Raw genomic sequence first — 21,439 nt, 5'->3', positions numbered from 1 at the left:
GATTATCTGGGAAGAATGACCATCTGCCAAACCAGATGTTGCCTGCTTGGTACACAAGCTGTATTCCTGGAAAGTTGAGTATAAACTGGATTTAGGTATACTGAATCATATTCTGAATTACTGGAAGGATTTTCTATCAAAGGAACTTAGCAGTAGATCCTTTTGTAAAGTGAAGAATAATTTTGTAATGTGGAGACTCTTGCCATGGTTTATGAGTTTGGTAAGTAGATGGAACTTTTTGTATACTGAATGTTATTTTAAATGTACTGTGTGGAAACTTGTTATTCAAAGGTACTCAGCACTGAAGGCTTGTTCAAAGAATTATTGTGCAATGTGGATAAACTTTTCATGATTTATGAGCTTGGCAAGTTCAGACATTTCTTAAAGTGGGATATACTTCTAGCTCCGCTTCAGAGAAAAAGGTGATTTTTGCTAATAATCAGATTTGGGGGGAAAATGAGAACTCTACTATCTGTCAGTTATAGTCACTTCACAGGGACTTGGGAGAAATAGACATACTCAAATTTTCCATTTGTTTAAGGGCGGGAAATCCTAAGGGTGGCCTTTTTTGCCTACTTTCCGTGTTATCACCAAGGGGAAATTATGGCGCTATTTTTTCCAAATAAATGCAGTTAACTATTATAGCAGCACTTACAAAACTGTTTCTTCTTATATTAAATCTGTATCATCTAAATAGATATCATCTATCTACCTCTTCATCATGTGTTTATCTCTTGTCTGTCTGTCTATCTATCTACCATCTATCAGTCCTATAGTAGAAAACAGACACTGCAGTATGGCTTGTGTTTTGGAGCACTGAAATCTGTTGCTCCACCAGTACAGAGAGCCTCATGCCCTGAGTTCCCTAGGTGTGTGAACTATGTGGCAGACCTTAGCTTCTTGTACACCCTTTCTCACTCAGCAGCTCACAGGTCATTTCAGCACTCATCTTTGGGGCTCAACCTTCACTCATTCGCCTATTTGAGCACCAGAGTAGAGCTTGTGCCTAGCAATGTGGTATGACTCCCGGCTCAGCTTTACTGAGCTATAAATAACACAACATTGTGTAAGTTTAAGGTGTACAGCCTGCTGATCTGATACATTTATATGTTGCAAAATGATCATCATTGTAGCATTAACTAACATCTTCATCCTGGCATATAATTTCCTTTTTGTGGTAAGGATATTTAATATCTATACTTTGGTATAAAATACAGTATTATCAGCTATAACCACCGTGCTGTACATTAGATCCCCAGAACTTATTCATCTTATAACTGTAAGTTTGTACCTTTTGATTAATATTTCTCTATTCCAACCCACCCCCTTCCCGTGATAACTACCACTTTGTTTCTCTGAGTTTGGCTTTTTTAGATTCCACATATAAGTGATAGCATAAAGTACAAGTACCCAAGTACAGAAATAACTTGTGAAAAGTTTGATTCTAGGTTCTTTTTAAAAATTCCTTGTAATTTCTGGCTATGACTGTCACAATCACATCTGCCTAACCTTCCATTTACTTCCCAGTTTTCCTGATGGCTTTGACCCTTGGCCTGTCTCAGTCCTGGTGTGGGCAGTCCTATGATGGAGAGTCAGCCATCTACTGTTGGATCTGGAAGGTCCTGAATCATGGCTCCTTTGGGGTCAGTTTGGAGTGTTCCAGCCATATCCAGCTTGGCTAGGGTGGGGAATTTTGACTGTCAAGAGGGAAGTGGGTTTTTCATTACACAAACATATGCTCTCTGAACTATATAGTCATTGATGTTCCTTGGAAACTATTGGGCTCTGGGTGAAGTAGCCCTGGCCAAGGAGTCAGAGGAACTGGAAGAACCTTAATTCCTTCTCTTTCTAGTTTTGTGACACAGGCGAGTTAGAGTTAATCTGATTTTGGTATATAGGGAAGCAAGATCCCTAACTTTAAGTGACTCATGATTTGGCTTGAGAGACAGACAGAACTGTAATTCAGCATGATGAATGGGGTCCAGCAGCCAGGTCAGGTAAGTCTACCAAGGTTGTGAGTGAAGTGACTTAGGGTTTTACTTTCCTACTTTGTAAAGGGGGGATGGTAATCTTTCCTTTCAGGTTTGTTGTAAGGCTTGATGATTATTCATTTGTAAGTTCTAAAAAAAAAGAGAGAAAGGTTTAAGTAGCAATTCTCAACTGCTTTTTATTCTACTCCATCTGCAAGATATAATAGTAATAAACAATATCTCTCAATACCTCAAGTGATTCTCAAAACACAAGATAGGTCACCCCACACCTTGAGTCTGTTGGATATGCATGGTTGGTTGGTTAGCACCCTCAAGATTCTGATGGACTGCCCCAAGGAATATATTTTTTTTTTTTGTCAGAGAAACAAATGTGAATGACATTAACAGGGGACATATTTTGTTAAAATCAAAACATCACAAATAAGACTAAAGTTTCCTTTTGAGCTTCATTTCCAATCTCCAATGCCAAACACGATACTCTCTGAGGGAATTACTATTATCAGCACTTGCATTCCAAGATTCCTTGCTCTGTACTCATGTACTAGCCCATTTTAGCACTAGAGTGTGCCCTAGATGGATGGTGTTTAACTTTCTAGATTTTTTATGTATATATGTGTATATATGTATGTAAGTATGTTTTTATATCCATAGAAATATATAGTGTGCTTTATATATGTCTTGAATCCTGCTTATTCACCTAAAACCGTGTCATGGACATCTAGCCATGTAACTACATATGGTTCTAACTCATACTTTAAAACTATTGATTAGTATTTCATAGCAGGAATATGCCATAGTTTCTAGCACTCCCTTATTGGTAGAAAATTTCCAAGTTTTGTTGCTTAAAAAAATATTGTACCCACATGTTCAAGGATTTCAGTTTCTCCACACTCTTGTCTACAGTTGTCTTTCATTCATTCATTTTTGATACTAGCCATCCTGATTTCTTACTCTGGCTTTGATTTGTATTTCCTGATGGCTAGCAAGGTTGAGCATTTTTCATTTATCTCTTGACCATTGTATGTCTTCATTGCAGACATGTCCATTCAATTCCTTAGCCGATTTTTGGGCATTTTATTAGTGGAATTTTATTTTATTTTTTTGCCATTGAGTTGTATGAGTTACTTAGGTATTTTGTATATTAGTTGCTTGTTGGATATATGGTTTACGAACAGTTTCTCCTATTCTGTAGGTTGCCTTTTCATCCTGTTGATTGTTTCCTTTGCTGTGCTTTTTGGTTCAATGTAGTTTCACTTCTTTATTTTTGCTTTTTTCTGCTTGTGCTTTTGGTATCATATCTATGTTGTCATTGCCAAGGCCACTATCATGAAGCTTTTCCTCTATGTTTTCTTCTAGAAGTTTTAAAGTTTCAGATCTTACATTTAAGTCTTTAACCTACTTAGAATTGATTTTTGTGTATGGTGTAAGATAGGGTCCAATTTCATTCTTTCGCTTGTGAGTACCTAGTTTTCTTAACGGTATTCTTTTAAGAGACTCATTTTCTGCATTATATATTCTTTGCATCCTTCTTTAAGATCAGTTGGCCACAGCATTTATGGAAAACTATATGGAGATTCCTCAAAATTAAATATAAAACTACCACATGACCCAGTAACCCTACTTCTGGGTATTTTTCCAAAATAATTGAAGTCAAGATCTTGAAGATACTAGCATTCCCCATGTTCATTGTATTCACAATGGCCTAGATGTGGAAACAACCTAGATGTCCATTGTCAAATAAATGGATAAAGAAAATGTGGCTTATACATGCAATGAAATATATTTAGCTCTAAAAAAAGAAGCAAATTTTGCAATATGCAAGAGCATGAATGAACTTTGAGGATATTTTGTTAAAGGAAAAAAAATCAGTCACAGAAAAAGTAGTGCATGATTCCACTTAAATTGGGTATCCCAAAAAGATAGTGAAATCCATAGAATGAAAGAGTGGGATGGTGGTTGCCAGAGACTAAGGGGAGGGGTGGGCTTCCCTGGGGCTCAGATGGTAAAGAATCATCCTGCCATGGAGGAGACCCGGGTTCGATCCCTGGGTTGGGATGATGCCCTGGAGAAGGGAATGGCTGCCTGCTCCAGTATTCTTGCCTGGAGAATTCCATGGACAGAGGAGCCTGGCAGGCTACAGTCCATGGGGTTGCAGAGTTGGACATGACTGAGTGACTAAGACTTTCACTTTCAAGGGGAGGGGTAAATGGGAGAGTTATTAATCAGTAGGCATACAGTTTCAATTAAGCAAGGTGAGGTAAGTTCTGGAGATCTGATACAGTATTACACATATTCAGTTCAGTTCAGTTCAGCTACTCAGTCGTGTCCAACTCTTTGCGACCCCATGAATCGCAGCACGCCAGGCCTCCCTGTCCATCACCAACTCCCGGAGTCCACCCAAACGCATGTCCATTGAGTCGGTGATGCCATCCAACCATCTCATCCTCTGTCGTCCCCTTCTCCTCCTGCCTCCAATCCTACCCAGCATTAGGGTCTTTTCCAATGAGTCAACTCTTCGCATGAGGTGGCCAAAGTATTGGAGTTTCAGCTTCAACATGAGTCCTTCCAATGAACACCCAGGACTGATCTCCTTTAGGATGGACTGGTTGGATCTCCTTGCAGTCCAAGGGACTCTCAAGAGTCTTCTCCAACACCACAGCTCAAAAACATCAATTCTTCCACACTCAGCTTTCTTCACCGTCCAACTCTCACATCCATACATGACCACTGGAAAAACCATAGCCTTGACTAGATGGACCTTTGTTGGCAAAGTAATGTCTCTGCTTTTAAATATGCTATCTAGGTTGCTCATAACCTTCCTTCCAAGGAGTAAGCGTCTTATAATTTCATGGCTGCAATCACCATCTGCAGTGATTTTGGAGCCCCCAAAAATAAAGTCTGACACTGTTTCCACTGTTCCCCCATCTATTTCCCATGAAATGATGGGACCAGATGCTATGATCTTAGTTTTCTGAACGTTGAGCTTTAAGCCAACTTTTTCACTCTCCTCTTTCACTTTCATCAAGAGGCTCTTTAGTTCTTCTTCACTTTCTGCCATAACGGTGGTGTCATCTGCATATCTGAGGTAATTGATATTTCTCCCAGCAATCTTGATTCCAGCTTGTGTTTCTTCCAGCCCAGCGTTTCTCATGATGTACTCTGCATATAAGTTAAATAAGCAGGGTGACAATATACAGCCTTGACGTACTCCTTTTCCTATTTGGAACCAGTCTGTTGTTCCATGTCCAGTTCTAACTGTTGCTTCCTGACCTGCATACAGGTTTCTCAAGAGACAGGTCAGATGATCTAGTATTCCCATCTCTTTCAGAATTTTCCACAGTTTATTGTGATCCACACAGTCAAAGGCTTTGGCATAGTCAAGAAAGCAGAGATAGATGTTTTTCTGGAACTCTCTTGCTTTTTCGATGATCCAGCAGAGGTTGACAATTTGATCTCTGGTTCCTCTGCCTTTTCTAAAACCAGCTTGAACATCTGGAAGTTCACGGTTCATGTATTGCTGAAGCCTGGCTTGGAGAATTTTGAGCATTACTTTACTAGCATGTGAGATGAGTGCAATTGTGTGGTAATTTGAGTATTCTTTGGCATTGCCTTTCTTTGGGATTGGAACGAAGACTGACCTCTTCCAGTCCTGTGGCCCCTGCTGAGTTTTCCATATTTGCTGGCATATTGAGTGAAGCACTTTCACAGCATCATCTTTCAGGATTTGAAATAGCTCAACTGGAATTCCATCACCTCTACTAGCTTTGTTCATAGTGATGCTTTCTAAGGCCCACTTGACTTCACATTCCAGGATGTCTGGCTCTAGGTGAGTGATCACACCCTCGTGATTATCTGGGTCGTGAAGATCTTTTCTGTACAGTTCTTCTGTGTATTCTTGCCACCTCTTCTTAATATCTTCTGCTTCTGTTAGGTCCATGCCATTTTTGTCCTTTATCGAGCCCATCTTTGCATGAAATGTTCCTTTGGTATTTCTAATTTTCTTGAAGAGATCTCTAGTCTTTCCCATTCTGTTGTTTTCCTCTATTTCTTTGCATAGATTGCTGAGGAAGGCTTTCTTATCTCTCCTTGCTATTCTTTGGAACTCTGCATTCAGATGGAAATATCTTTCCTTTTCTCCTTTCCTTTTCACTTCTCTTCTTTTCCCAGCTATTTGTAAGGCCTCCTCAGACAGCCATCTTGCTTTTTTGCATTTCTTTTCCATGGGGATGGTCTTGATCCCTGTCTCATGTACAATGTCATGAACCTCTGTCCATAGTTCATCAGGCACTGTGTCTATCAGATCTAGTCCCCTAAATCTATTTCTCACTTCCACTGTATAATCATAAGGGATTTGATGTAGGTCATACCTGAATGGTCTAGTGGTTTTCCCTACTTTCTTCAATTTAAGTCTGAATTTGGCAATAAGGAGTTCATGATCGGAGCCACAGTCTGCTCCCGGTCTTGTTTTTGCTGACTGTATAGAGCTTCTGCATCTTTGGCTGCAAAGAATATAATCAATCTGATTTTGGTGTTGACCATCTGGTGATGTCCATGCGTAGAGTCTTCTCTTGTGTTGTTGGAAAAGGGTGTTTGCTATGACCAGTGTGTTCTCTTGGCAAAACTCCATTAGCGTGTGCCCTGCTTCATTCTGTACTCCAAGGCCAAATTTGCCTGTTACGCCAGGTGTTTCCTGACTTCCTACTTTTGTATTCCAGTCCCCTATAATGAAAGGACATCTCTTTTGGGTGTTAGTTCTAAAAGGCCTTGTAGGTCTTCATAGAACCGTTCGAGTTCAGCTTCTTCAGCATTACTGGCCAAGGGCATAGACTTGGATTACCGTGATATTGAACAGTTTGCCTTGGAAACGAACAGATATCATTCTGTCATTTTTGAGATTGCATCCAAGTACTGCATTTTGGACTATTTTTTTGACTATGATGGCTACTCCATTTCTTCTAAGGGATTCCTGCCCATAGTAGTAGTTATAATGGTCATCTGAGTTACAATTTATAAATCATTCCAGTCCATCTTAGTTCACTGATTCCTAGAATGTCGACGTTTACTCTTGCCATCTCCTGTTTGACCACTTCCAATTTGCCTTGATTCATGGACCTAACATTCCAGGTTCCTATGCAATATTGCTCTTTACAGCATCGGACTTTGCTTCTATCACCAGTCACATCCACGGCTGGATATTGTTTTTGCTTTGGCTCCATCCCTTCATTCTTTCTGGAGTTATTTCTCCACTGATCTCTAGTAGTGTATTGGGCACCTACCGACCTGGGGAGTTCATCTTTCAGTGTCCTATCTTTTTGCCTTTTCATAGTGTTCATGGGGTTCTCAAGGCAAGAATACTGAAGTGGTTTGCCATGCCCTTCTCTAGTGGACCACATTCTGTCAGACCTCTCCACCATGACCCATCCGTCTTGGGTGGCCCCACATGGCGTGGCTTAGTTTCACTGAGATAGGCAAGGCTGTGGTCCGTGTGATCAGATTAGCTAGTTTTCTGTGATTATAGTTTCAGTGTGTCTGTCCTCTGATGCCCTCTTGCAACACCTTCCATGTTACTTGGGTTTCTCTTACCTTGGACGTGGGGTATCTCTTCACGGCTGCTCCAGCAAAGTGCAGCCGTTGCTCCTTACCTTGGACAAGGGGTATCTACTCACGACGGCCCCTCCTGACCTTGAATGTGGAGTAACTCCTCTTGGCCCTCCTGTGCCCACGCAGCCACCACTCCTTGGACCTGGGGTAACTCCTCTCAGCTGCCGCCCCCCCACCCTGGCCTTTGGCCCAGGGTAGCTCCTCTCGGCCTATTGTTGACTACATATTATTGTTGATTACACATATAGTCAACAATAATATGTAGTCAACAATAATATGTTATACACTTAAAAATTTGTTCAGAGTAGGTCTTATATTAATTGTTCTTCCCATGATAAAATAAAAAGATGGGTGAGATGGGGGATTGGGAGGGAGGCTCACAGGGGAGGATATATATATACTTATAGCTGATTCACACTGTTGTATGGCAGAAACCAACACAACATTGTAAAGTAATTATCCTTCAATTAAAAATAAAAATTAAAAAAAATGCAAAGCACTTCTTTGTGTCTACATCATTATGCACTTATGTAAATCATCTCTAGGATAAATAATAAACGGAATGTATAGATCAGAGTCTATTTGCATGTTTTGATTTAAATCATCTTCCGATTTATAAAGCCAGTGGCAGAGGATGAGTCTCTATTTCTCTGCACTATTGCCAAATTTCATAGTTTCACACTTTAAATTTTTGCCAATGTGACAGATAAAATTGGTATTCAACTGCTGCTGTTTGTCTTTCTGATTCTAATGAGGTTGAGTGCTTTTAAATGTTTACTGGTATTATATTGTTTCCTCTTTTAAATGCTTTTTATTTACTTGGCTCATTTTTCTAGTCGCTTTAAAAAATGATTTATAAAGACTCTTTATACCAGAAAAATACAAACACATTGTTTTGTTCTAAAATTTCAAATATTTCTCTTGGCCTGTTGCTTGTCTGTTAAGTTCATGATGCCTTTTATCTCAAAGATGTTTTGAACTTTGATGAAAGCATTATCATTCTTTTCATTTGGAGATTTTGCTTTCTATGTCTTATTTATGTAGGCTTTCCTCTTGCTCACAGCAGATTCTCAATATTTTCTAGAAATAGTTTGATAGTTCTGTTTTTACATTTTGGGCTCTTTAGTTTTGTGTGAGATATGAATATACTTTTATTTGTTTTTGAAAAGGCTACTGAATCATCTGAAACTTTTCACCAATTCTAAATGCCCGTTTTCTTATATGGAAATTTCCCACTTATATATATTTTTCTTGTGTATATGAGTATTGCCTATTCTCTTCATTGTCCTATTTATCTATTTCTTTGTCAGTCTCATATTTAGGGAGGCCTTTCCTGATCATCTTACCTGAAATGACCCTCATTCATTCTCCATCACATTACTTGGTTTTATTGTCTTCATGGCATGAATATCTCTTTAGGTTTCTTATCTATTTATTTGCTAGTTTGTGTATTATAAGCGCCATGATACCAGGAGTCTTCTCTGCCTTTTTAGCACCCAGAACAGCACCTAATAGACTTTCAGAAAATAGTTGCTGAATGAATGAAGGCCAATAACTTTTTATTTTTAAAGTTTGAATAAATTTCTTGTCAAAGAATTTGCACTGTTAACCAAAGAAGTGGGTAGAGAAGGACCTTCCATCTGCTTGAAATTCTTTCACGTATGTTTATGGGTTTTATTCATATGTCACATTGCGTAAATTTTGAACCTTTAGAAAAATTCATTCAAAGAGGCATAAAAAGGTGATGTCTGTTTATAACAAGTTTTGGGGATACTTCCTTTTAAGGTATGGAATTTAGACTAGCCAGATACAACAACTGAATATGTGGCTTAAGACAATCAATCCATTCTGCAACTATTTATCCAGCACTCTGATAAGTGCTGGGAATGCAATGGTGAGTAAAATAAACAAGGAGCTTATCGGGGTGCAGGCACTAATTAGACAACCATAGCAATGGATATATGATTATAAACTACGATCATTTCTATGTGGAAAAATCATACGATGCTTTCAGTGCATGTGCAATCAAGGGGGTGAGAATATTTCACTGAAGAAATAACCATCCGGTGGTGATTTGAATCAAAGAGAGGACTGAAACTTTTAAATAGAGGTCCTAAGGAGGCAAGGTGAAAAAAAGAAATGAAAGAAGTCTGAATATAACTAAGTAGAAAGATTGAACAGGAGTGTAGCTCTGGTGAAGTAGCAGAGGTCAGATCAAAAGAGAGTGTAGTATAATGACAAACAAGGACAAAAACAAAACAAACAGCAACAAAGCAACCTAAGTAGATTTTGGAGTAATGCAAACCCTGGCTTCGTGCATGAGCTTTGATGCCTATCAATTGTGTAACCAGATCAGATTTAACTTTTTTCTCCTCAGTTACTTTATTGATGAAAACAAACCTGGTAGAGTGACTGTAAATATTACATGAGATTGTCCTTGGCACATGTTAGGTATCCATGGTATAGTACTTCTAGGTTTATTAATGGTTCTTTTGTGTTTGTTACCTGCTTGGCACCATAATTTAAGCAAACAAAGCAGAAATAATCACTGGTATTGAGGGTTCACAACCTGAGCCAAGTAAAACTTTCCAAAAGAAAGTTCAGTCAATACTTTTTGAACAACTTGTATGCAGAGTACATCATGAGAAACGCTGGGCTTGATGAAGCACAAGCTGGAATCAAGATTGCCGGGAGAAATATCAATAACCTCAGATATGTAGATGACACCACTGTTATGGCAGAAAGTGAAGAAGAACTAAAGAGCCTCTTGATGAAAGTGAAAGAGGAGAGTGAAAAAGTTGGCTTAAAGCTCAACGTTCAGAAAACTAAGATCATGGCATCTGGTCCCATCACTTCATGGCAAACAGATGGGGAAGCAGTGGAAACAGTGGCTGACTTTATTTTTTTTGGGGGGTCCAAAATCACTGCAGATGGTGACTGCAGCCATGAAATTAAAAGACACTTACTCCTTGAAAGGAAAGCTATGACCAACCTAGACAGCATATTAAAAAGCAGAGACATTACTTTGCCAACAAAGGTCCATCTAGTCAAGGCTATGGTTTTTCCAGTGGTCATGTATGGATGTGAGAGTTGGACTACAAAGAAAGTTGTGCCAAAGAATTGATGCTTTTGAACTATGGTGTTGGAGAAGACTGCAGCTATGGTGTTGAGTATCCCTTGGACTGCAGGGAGGTCCAATCAGTCCATCCTAGAGGAGATCAGTCCTGAGTGTTTATTGGAAGGACTGATATTGAAGCTGAAACTCCAATACTTTGGCCACCTGATGGAAGAGCTGACTCATCGGAAAAGACCCTGATGCTGGGAAAGATTGAAGACAGGAGGAGAAGGGGACGACAGAGGATGAGATGGTTGGATAGCATCACCGACTCAGTGGGGATGAGTTTGAGTAAACTCCGGGAGTTGGTGATGGACAGGGGGGCCTGGTGTGCTGTGGTCCATGGGGTAGCGGAGTCAGACACGACTGAGCGACTGAACTGAACTGAACTGAAGTTCTGCTTAGTTCAGTTAAAAACCATTTTTGAGCATCTACTTTGTACAAGATATAATGTTTTCTTTTTAGGATACAAGAACAAACCATTTGCAGCTAATGATTAAATACGTAATTTTATAGCAATGTTACGGAGGATCTAATAAAAACAAATTCAATGTGTGAGGGGAATGAGGTGTAGGAGACATTCCTTGAAGAAGGAACCATGGGGAAGGTTATGGAGGGGAGAAAGTAATAGCCAATAATCCACAAGGAAGGTGTCATGAAAGAGAACTGGAGAACTGTTCTTCAAAAGCTGCTAAGAGAGAGTAGTTACCCAAGGCAGTGCTCCCAAGAAGCTCAGATATTTGTAGAAGGACATCCTGAATCATGGTCATGGGTTAGTTCTAGTTTACAGCCGAGACCAATGTCTCCAAGGTCTGCCTGTGTGTTCCTTCTCTGGGCATGTTTGTTTGTGGACTCGTTCGTGGAAACGCAGTGTTCCTGCTGCTGGCAGTGAGTAGGCACTGAGACATTTGATCTCATCCAAATCTATGCCATAAAACCATGGTCATCATACCTATGGATCACTTTCCCCTGCCCCCTACCATGAGGCCACTTTAGTTTTTTTGTGTTTGATTAGTTTTGGCTCTATCCTCTTCAGTCAGAGCTATCTGAATGTATGTATGTGTGTGTGTGTGTATATATATATATATATATATATAACCACTTGGGGTGGGTCAGAGTTCTGTTGCTTAGAAAACATCATAGAAAGTTCTATTCCCTCAAAAAAAAAGCTCCTGTTTCCTCTTAGGTATGTCATTCTGTTATTTACTGTATTCCCATTATTGTCCATTAAAATCATATTCATCCTTTAAGAATCTGATCAGGTGCTTATTTCCCCCATGAAACCTCCTCTGATCACTCCAGCTTAAAGGGATTTTGTCTCCCTTTATAATTTCACATTATACAGTTTTCTAATAGTGGACCCAGTGTTTGTTGACTAATAGTGTTACCTGGAAGAAACTTTCTTTTTTAAAATAAAGTTTTTATTCTTGAACATTTTTATATTTATGGGATCATTGCAAAGAGTACATAGATTTTCTATTTACCCGTTACCCACTTTCCCCTGTTATTAACATCTTACACTAGTATAGTAAATATGTCATAGTGAATGAACAAATATTGACACATTATTATTAACTAAAGTCTGCACTTCATTCAGATTTCCTCAGTTTTCTCCAAATGTCCTCTTTCTGTTCCAAGATCCCATCCAGGACATCACGTGTTGCATTTAGACATCATGACTCCTTCATTTCTCTTAGCTGTGTCAGTTTCTCAGACTTTCTAGTCTTGGGTGACCATGACAGTTTTGAGGATTATATATCAGGAATTTTGTAGATTGTCCCTCAACTGGGATTTGTCTGATGTGTTTCTCATGATTAGGCTGGAGTGATGGGTTCTTGGGAGAAAGACAACAGACCAGAGAGTATCTACATAAATTATTTAGAATTCTTTTGCCTGAGAAAATTTGTTTATTCTCCTCCATTTGTTTATTCAATCATTTATTTATGGGCTCGTAAATGTTTATTTTATGTCTTGAGTTATAATGCAATACCACTTTATCCATTTTGTTGCATAAATTGTTCCAGCTTTGGCCATGGGGACTCTTGCTGTCGGCTCTGTGTTCTTTTGCCATATCCCCGTCATTCTTGTGTGTGTATATATTCTCAACTCAGGGCACTAAAACATTCTCCAAGATCATCGTATTTCCTGCCTCAGCCCTGAAATTAGCAGTTTCTCCAAGGAACCCTGGTTCCTTTTATTGGAGAATGGTATAAGAAGTCAAAATCTGGGTATCAGGCTTGCTCATTGCTATTGGGTGTCATTGCTTCTAGGCACTCTCAGAACAAGAAGATAGATATATGGGTATGTACTAACCTGTGTGTAAACATCTATAAATATTTCCATATGTAACCATTTATATCTCTATTAAGCTAAATATGAGTTCATACTGATGTCTCAACTCTAATCCATAACCACGTGGATTATTGTAGGGGAACTTGAGCTTCAGGTACAATTCCAGAGCTAATAAATCAGGATAAATATTGACCTTACATCTTTTGAAAAGTAAACACATTAACATCATTGAATGTTTTTCTTGGTTTAATAGTGGAATAAATGTTAAAATTATGAAAATATTTTAAACATCAGTTTTACTTTATCACTGTTCACAATTTGGGTATTTATCTTATTAAAACTTTGTTACCCACCTACAGTTTCGTTAATTTTAATTCCATGAGAATATAATCTAATAGAGTTTGAAAGTTCTTATATTACCTAACTATTGAATGTCCCAGAGTTTGAAAGTTTTTATATTTTGTGACAATTCAGTGTCCCTTTCAACTATCAAAGTTCATGATTTAAAATTCTAAATACAGAAATAAACACTGTAAAAACACAAGATAATTATGTAAATTGTGTTCATTCATGTTGACAGTTTCTGCTTCACTAATTTCCTCTCCTCTTCCTTCTTGTCTTGCATTTTTGGTGGGCTGAAGGCTCCAGTTCCAAAACCATCTTCTGAGATGATCCTGATTCCCAGAATGCCCTCGGTGCTGTTCCTGCTGCTGCCTATCTTGAGTTCTGCAAAAGCTCAGGTTAACCCAGGTAACACTGTCATTGCTCAGCCCCATGCTGGAAGACCAGCTGAACACGCAAGCCCTTCAGTGTTCATCTTGGGAAAAGCACTGCTGAGGGGTCCAAAAGTCCCTCCTTCCTTTCTCTTCTCTATGGTGAAACAGCGCCATAGCAGAAATAGAAACTAATATACTCTGTAACATGCTGAATAGTGTTAAAGTGTTTCTTACATGGAGTTGGGTGGAATAAAAAGAAAATAAAATGGGAGGTGGAAGAAGCAACAATTTGCTTCTGCATCTTCTGGGAAACAGACAAGAAAAATTTCAGATGCCTTAGAGAACTTCTGCAAGTTGGTTTCCCAGTTATGTTTGGTTGGCCAAGGCCTATATTTTACTTGGCTGTCATGTTATGCTTTGGGGACCCTGGTCTTGTAGGATCTCAGGCAGTTTCTCTTTCCTACAGGGTGTGGCCATGCTCAAAAATAGATATGTTAGTCCCCTTCTCCCAATTTTTAAAATTATGTGTTTACTTTAAATTGAAGCATACAATTGTATCAATTGTATTACCATAGTGATGCCACTTAATAACATGCAAAGTTGGTGATTTAGTCTGGTTTTGATGGGATTATTCTTCTGGTCCCTCTGGATGTCCCTTCTGCACATATCTGGGAGTAAGCTGGTCGTTTACTCACTCATCGAGGATGGCCTTGGCTCTGACAACTGGGGCAGCTTCGCTGTGCTCTCCTCTAGCACCACTAGTGCAGATACCTTTTAATGGAAATTGCATAGCAGCAAAGCAAAGAGGGAAATGTGTAGCATTTTTCAAACCAGTGCTTGAGTCATGTTTGCTATCTCATTGTCCAAAGCAAGCCACATGGCCAAGCCCAGAGTCAGAGTGGGAGAGCATAAAAATATTACATGGGGAAGGTCTGAATACAAGGAAGAGTAAAGAGTTGGAGCAATTTTTCCTTTTTGCCGCAAATATAAATGTAGGAAATTAGACATAGAATAAGTGTCAATTTGATGAATTTTATAAACTGAGCACATTCATCTAAGCGGTATCCAGATTAAGCAACAGAACTGTACCAGGACTTCAGAAGCTCTTCTGACACTCTCTTCAAGTCACTTTGCCCCACCTTCATCCCAAGGGTAGTCATTATTGTTTTCTAACAACACAAATTGGTGCTACTTGTTTTTGTACTTTATATAAGTGGAATCACCTTTTATTTCTGGCTTCTTTCACTCAACATTTTGTTCATGATATTCATATCGTGGCATGCAGTTGGCAACTCTGTTTTCATTGTTGTATAATTTTGTTTGAATATTTTATTTATCCAGTCTACTTTGGGTGGTAATTTGGATCATTTCCAGTTTGAACTCATTATAAATAAAGCTCCTATAACCCTTCTTGAAAAGGTCTTTTGGTGGAGATAAATACTCAGGTCTTTTAGATATAAACCTAGAAGTAGCTTATATGTTGGGCTTCCCTGGTGGCTCAGATGATAAAGATTCCGCCTGCAATGCAGGAGACCTGAGTTCGATCCCTGGATTGGGAAGATCCCCTGGAGGAGGGCATGGCAACCCACTCCAGTATTCTTGCCTGGAGAACCCCATGGACAGAGGAGCCTGGCAGGCTATAGTCCATGGGGTCGCAAAGAGTCAGACATGACTGAGTGACTAAGCACAGCACAGCACAGCTTATATGTTACAGATGATCTGCTGAAGAGTTTTCCAAAGTCATTTTACTGATATCCCACCCCATTGCAGTGTTTGAGAGTCCCAGTGGCTTCAGGCTATATTTGAATTCCTGAGGGTATTTTTATTTCCTCTTCATACAGTATGAGTGTACATTTGTGAAACACTCACCTTCTTATCTTTGCAAAAATTCCATTTCCATGGGATATTCTTTTTTCTTCCATAGGACATATAACCAAGATACTTTAATAACAGTGATCAATTGGTTCAGTAAATCCAGTACCTTATTACTTTTTTGTAATAAGCTTAGTAAGTGCGTCTCAGACCTGAACTTTGACACCATTCTTTCGTTTTTTGCTTTGTGTTCCTCTCACCTAGTTGAAGTCTAGTTGCCTTCTACTTGGTCTTAAGTTAGTTACATGACAATAGTCATATACTTCTCTTTGTACATCTTTCATCCTTTCACGAGCAGTAAAATAAAGTTGGATTAGATAAGCTATGAAACCTTTTGTCACAAACTAACTATGATTTAGTGGTGTAAGAGCTTTACTGCCCATTTTGGAAGACAGTGGTAGACTTTGGGCTTGGAAACATGGTCCTTGAACTCACATGGCTGTTTTTCACAAGAAAGACTATTTGTCCCCAGCTCCCTGCCACTTCCCAGGCTCAGGAATCTCAAGTCAGAACTTCAGAGGAATCATGTCCCTTAGTCTAAGCACACAGAAGATAGCTGATGAATATCTTAAAGATGTAAACCCTAAAATGCTCCTTAGTAAGAAGTTGCATCTAGAAATCATGCCCCAACCTAGCCTGCCTCCATGGGAAAGGAACATCTCTAGACTCCATATGAAGTATATGAATACTCCTGGCTATTGAATTTGTTTGATCAGTGTCCAGGGCTAGGCTCCTCCAGAATGTATAAAACCAGTGTTTTGATTGCCATCAGGGGTCCAGAACCCTGTGGAATATCAGGTAGGGGGAAGTAGTAGAACCAACCTGGTTATCCTGAAAACTTCTCTGAGGGTCTGTTAGTCCTGAGGACTCACTCAGCCAACTAAATAACTGCTGAGTGTGGAGAGCACAGAGGCAGTTAGCCCCATTCTCCTGACTTGGCCTGTGACAACTACTTGTGCTTGGAAAAGGGAGAACACCCCTTCTCTCCAACAGGCAATCTAGGCATTTAGGACCCATGGTACAGAGCCAAGACATGTGCTGGGACTTCCCATGTCCAGCCTGGATTTTTCCCCCATAAGAAGCAGGTAACTTGCTAGCAGTTTAGAGTCTCAGGGTGGTAGAGTCCTCCTTTGGTATCTAGAATGTTTGGAGGAACAAAGACGTTAAGGATCTGAGATTCAGAGTGTTCTCTTCCTACTGGCTCCAAATTGACTTTCAGTTCATCTCTGGTTTTATTCCTTCTAGCATCAATCCTACATCGAGTGAGTTCTTGAGGTCTAGGGACTTGAAATCCTAGGCTAGTCATGCTGCAATGAATCTTAGAGATATTTAAGTCCTTCTTCCTCATCTTATAGATAAAGGAACTGGGTGTCAAATAGGGTGAGTGATTTGGTGATTTGCCCATGACAACACACATAGCTAATGGTAAAGTAGCGACCACCGGCTCCTGACTCCCAGGCCCAGGTTCCTTCCATCAGACTACCCACTCCTTTGGAGGCCATTTGAGGAAACAGTCTTTCTCTAATGATCACGTATAACTGGACAGCTTTATGGTTTCCTTTCTGTGACTTCTGATGTACATTTATGGGGATGAGAGGTAATTTGGGTTTGAGGGACAGCCTGAATCCAAGGAACTGGGCAAGACAACAGGTTCCCACAGAGCTCTTGGAACCTTGGTCTTGTTAGCACGCTCAGCAAGAAAGGCTAGCGTTAGAAGGCCCTCGGGACCAGCTCACCCTGGCAAAGAAACCTAAATGCTAGAGATGCTCTGGTTGCCTTCTGCACAACTGTCCCCTTTTCCCAACTTCCTTTCTCCCACCAAAGTTCATATAGCTACTTTACCTACACACATTTCCACACCGGAAAACCATTTTTATTTCCCTGGGTTCTCATCATTCATGCCCCCAGAGATGTGCTGAGAGGGTTTATGGGATCTCAACTGCTAATGAGAATGTGGTGCTAGTTCCAGGTTTCTGAACCCAGGCCTGAGGTACTAAGGCTGCGTGTATGTTTGTGTGTGTGTGTGTGTGTGTGTGTGTATGGCTTGAGACGGGCCTTGGAAAGGGACTTCCCGGGTTGAATTTCTCTTCAGTGAGCAATGCTAGATGCTGCCCAGATTGGCTCTTTCTTGCTTGTATCAATATGTTTGTTTGTCGAATCTAGCCTGAGGGTGGCCTCTGGTATCCTTTCTGCCAGTAAAAAGATCTTTCTCTGGGGATATCAGAAACTCATTTGCCCCTTAAGCACTCTAGTTATGCCAAGTGGAGAAAAAGAAGATGCAAATTTCAAAGAAGAGTACCAGCTAATATTTAATAAGTACTTAATATATTCCTGGTACCATTCTATCAGCAAATTTAGTCTTCAGAGGCACCTTAGGAATTAGGTGGCATTGTTATTCCAGTTTCACAGAGGGGAAATTGAGGCCCAGAAACATTAGGTAACTCACTCAAGGTTATAGACCTAGCCAATGGCAGAGCTGGACGTGATCCACCTCCAGGGAGCATATTCTTGACCTCTGTGCTCTGCTGCCTCCTGGTGTGTTAGACTCACTGAATGTGTGCTACCCAATCACATCAAGTCTCTAACGTCATGGTGGCAGACACAGTGAAGGCCGAGAGTGATCCAGAGAAAAAGAAATTTGCCAGGTTGGGTAGAAAGAGAAAGGGAGAACATGGAGTAAAGACACATAACCACAAATAGAAAAACAAGAGGATGCAGATGGTTGTCACTGAGGAGTAACAGGGCAAACATGAAGGCAAGTTAGTACTCAAAACAGGAACCACATGACTTTGGGATCCTTGGTATATGGCAAGTGCTTTCCATTTAAAGGCTTTGGCTTCACCCAGTGATAACAAAGTGCCATGCTGTGTCCTTCGTCCCAGGATAGATGTTCCTTTTGCTATAAGATTTCAACAAATCTGGAATCAGGGCATTCTAAAACTTAAACAAGCAATAAGCTTCTCTGGGCCCTCTTTCCAGATTGTTTCCTAAATTGGTGGTTCTTCTTGACCCTGATGTTACACTACAGACAGTATGGAGAGTATGTGCTGACAGAAGTGTGATGGCAACATAGATGGTGAAGAGACGATGGCAACTGAGTGATCTAGATTTTAGTTTCAGCTCTGGCACTATCTCCTTTGTGACTTTAGCTAAATTTCTTCACCTTACTTTGCTCACTTATAAAATGGGAAGAATAAAGTCTGCTTTCTGCACTTCACAGGGTTACAATAGGGGGACCAAATGAGATAATGGAAGTCAATGGGCTTTGGAAAGTTATATGCAAAAATCAAGGGTTGTGACTTGTTACTTTTGGAAGAGAAGGAAATTAAAATAATGCAAACTATAAAACAACAGTTTCTTTCAAGCTGATGACGGAGGAGGAAAGTGAAAAAGAGTTCATTAGTGACTATTATGGTCCCTCGTGGTCTCCAAGAGAGACTCACGTTACCTTTGGGGAATAGGGGTTCTAACAACCCTGAACTCTGGCCATCCCAACTCCAAGGGATGCAGGGCCCTGTGCCCAGGCTGAGCATATCCATGACAGTATATATATATATATATATATATATATATTTTTTTTTTTTTTTTTTAATTTTCTGGGGAGAATAGTGTGATTGTTGACTTAGCTCTTGGTCTTAGCCAACAGGCCTCTGAAGAGCATGGATGTGGTAAGATAGGCCTACCAGAATTTTTCAGTGGTTTGGACACAGTAAAGTAAGGCAAAAATTAAGACATTCAAAACAATGAGAGTTTTGGAGGGGCTTAAGTGGAAGGCGATGAGTTGCTAAAAAGTATGCAACTTCTTTTTTCCCTGCTTCACAGATGTTAATGACTTGGGCCATTGTCTTATTTGGTGTGGTGTCTCCTGTGTCCTCATGATGGACAGCTATCATAGTGCTTGGCTTGTAGAGACAATTAGTAAGTGTTTGAGGAGTAAAAAAGAAGGTAGGAAAGAAAGGACGTCAAGAAGCTCCCTTTTTTCTCTGTATTTTTCTACAAAAATGGATCTAAATTATACCATGAGAGGTTTGAGCTCACAAAGATTTTCAGAAGGTGAGAAGACATAAGAATATCATTCTTTTAAATGATGGGGGTGTTAAGTAGAAGGATGATAGACTGAAGTTCCCTGAACTGCAGCTACTAATAATGCAGTATAATGAGGTCCAGCCCCTGGTGTCTGAGGGCTTTGAGAGCCTTTTTCCTTGCAGAGGTAGAGTAGCCTCTGTGCTTATTCCTAAAAGCCTAAGTTCCCTCTCCTCTGGTCTATGGACAGAGCATTTTAGTGGTTATAAATAAAGAAAAATGTGCTTACATTTACCCAAATTTGTATTACTCTTGACATTTCAAGGGAAGGCTTCAGACTTAATCTTTTGGGTGCTGTAAGCTATAGTCAAGATAAAAGTCTAACAATGAAGAGTATCTTGTATGCATAAGCATTGCTAATTTAAGAAATGCTTCATCTTGGCATAGGAGAATCCCTGGATATAGGGATAGTTTAAAACCACTTTGAGAAAGCTACAATATTAGTTTGTTTGTTCTAAGTAGGTTAAACCAATATTTAGGACTTTTTATAGCCTCTTATTGAGTAACTTGCCTAATAGTAATGGATGCCTCTCCACCTACTACACAAATACTACTTCTACTGCTCTTACTATTACTACTAGTGATAATAGCAATAATGACATGATAAATCTCTGATTACTCTTTCTGTTTCTTCATTAAGCAAAATTGATTCTTAATTTCTCTTTTGAGGATGAATCTGAATTCCTCTTTTGAAGTGCCAAGAGTAAGAAATTTACAAATATTGGGGTAAATTTAAAGACATTTTTCTACATTTATGACCACTAAGATGGCCTGCATATAGGTAGAAAACTGGTTTGTCCCAGTTCTCTGAGGCTTGGGTGATCTTCTCTTTAGAAATGTGTTTGGATCTTTGATTTTATTAAGAGGATGTGAACCCAAAGTCCAGACTGGCTAACAGTGAAAGCAGTTGGATCTGCCTTTACATAGTAGGGTAGACTATCTTCACTTTTGGCAATTGTTAGGGTTTAAACTTGGATTCTTGGTTATTCAGTGCTTTTTGAAAACTCCCATGTTTTCTCTGTGGCCTCTCTTCCTGGTGGGTCCTGAACTCTAGCCTTTATCAGATTTAAAAACCCAGCTCAGCTTTTCAGAGGGTTTCTCCTTAGGTTTTTACACTGCCTCTCTTATACAACCCCAGCATTTGGCAAATGTGCTGAACAAGAAAAAAGCTGCCTGCTAGAAGGACCCCAGGGCTCCTTCAAAAACTCTGAGATTTTATCCTCTAGTGACCCTCTGCCAGTGTGAGGCCCAGGGTCAGCCTCTTGCCTTTGCCCTTTGCAGTTCACAAACGGTTACATGTGACTGCAGAGGCCATGCTACTTCTCAGTCTCCCCTCTCTGAAGCTTCAGTTCTTCTGTTCTCACTATATCAGCAGCAATCAAATGCCTGTAAATAGATGATTTACAGATTTTATCTAGTTCTTCCAGTTATCTTCAGGGGGAATGTTGGTTACTATAAGCTACTCCATCCCATCGAGGAACAAAAATAAAAAGTTAACTTTTACCTTGCTGTTGCTGTGATTCATGTTAACTGATTATGCTTTGCTTTTTGAATTGGTTAGTAGGAAGCTCAGAGACAAATTTGAGGCCCATCACCAGCAAAGTGTATAGAACCATATGTAATATTGATTATATTTTGGGTATTAACCTTAGCTCCAGCTTACCTTAATGTCCTTATTCTCTTTCCCTATACCTGCATTTCTACACATATTTGTTTGTTTGTTTATTTACTTAGTATATTGTACAGTTTTGGAAGCCAGTTCCGATTTT

At 39.7% G+C, this 21,439-nt stretch overlaps 1 protein-coding gene across 7 annotated transcripts in view; it reads left to right on the top strand.

The window, feature by feature from the left end:
* The window catches only part of DDR2 (discoidin domain receptor tyrosine kinase 2), a 180,251-nt gene that overhangs the window by 93,552 nt on the left and 65,260 nt on the right, over positions 1-21,439 (top strand). For 5 of the 7 annotated variants that reach the window (XM_081491492.1, XM_081491497.1, XM_081491494.1 and 2 more), the window contains one exon: positions 13,641-13,749. The exons of 1 other annotated variant lie outside the window; for it this stretch is intronic. In XM_081491492.1, coding sequence (XP_081347618.1) covers positions 13,668-13,749 — 82 coding nt within the window. In that variant the 5' untranslated portion in view covers positions 13,641-13,667. The remainder of the gene's footprint in view (positions 1-13,640; positions 13,750-21,439) is intronic. One more of the 7 variants, XM_081491495.1, reaches the window with a different exon arrangement.

The sequence above is a fragment of the Giraffa tippelskirchi genome, chromosome 5 (genome assembly GCF_054371585.1).
Source record: "Giraffa tippelskirchi isolate mGirTip1 chromosome 5, T2T-mGirTip1v1.2.pri, whole genome shotgun sequence".
In the NCBI taxonomy this organism is placed as follows: domain Eukaryota; kingdom Metazoa; phylum Chordata; class Mammalia; order Artiodactyla; family Giraffidae; genus Giraffa; species Giraffa tippelskirchi.
The sequence above is the reverse complement of the archived record's forward strand: the minus strand, read 5'-3'. Positions and strand labels throughout refer to the sequence as shown.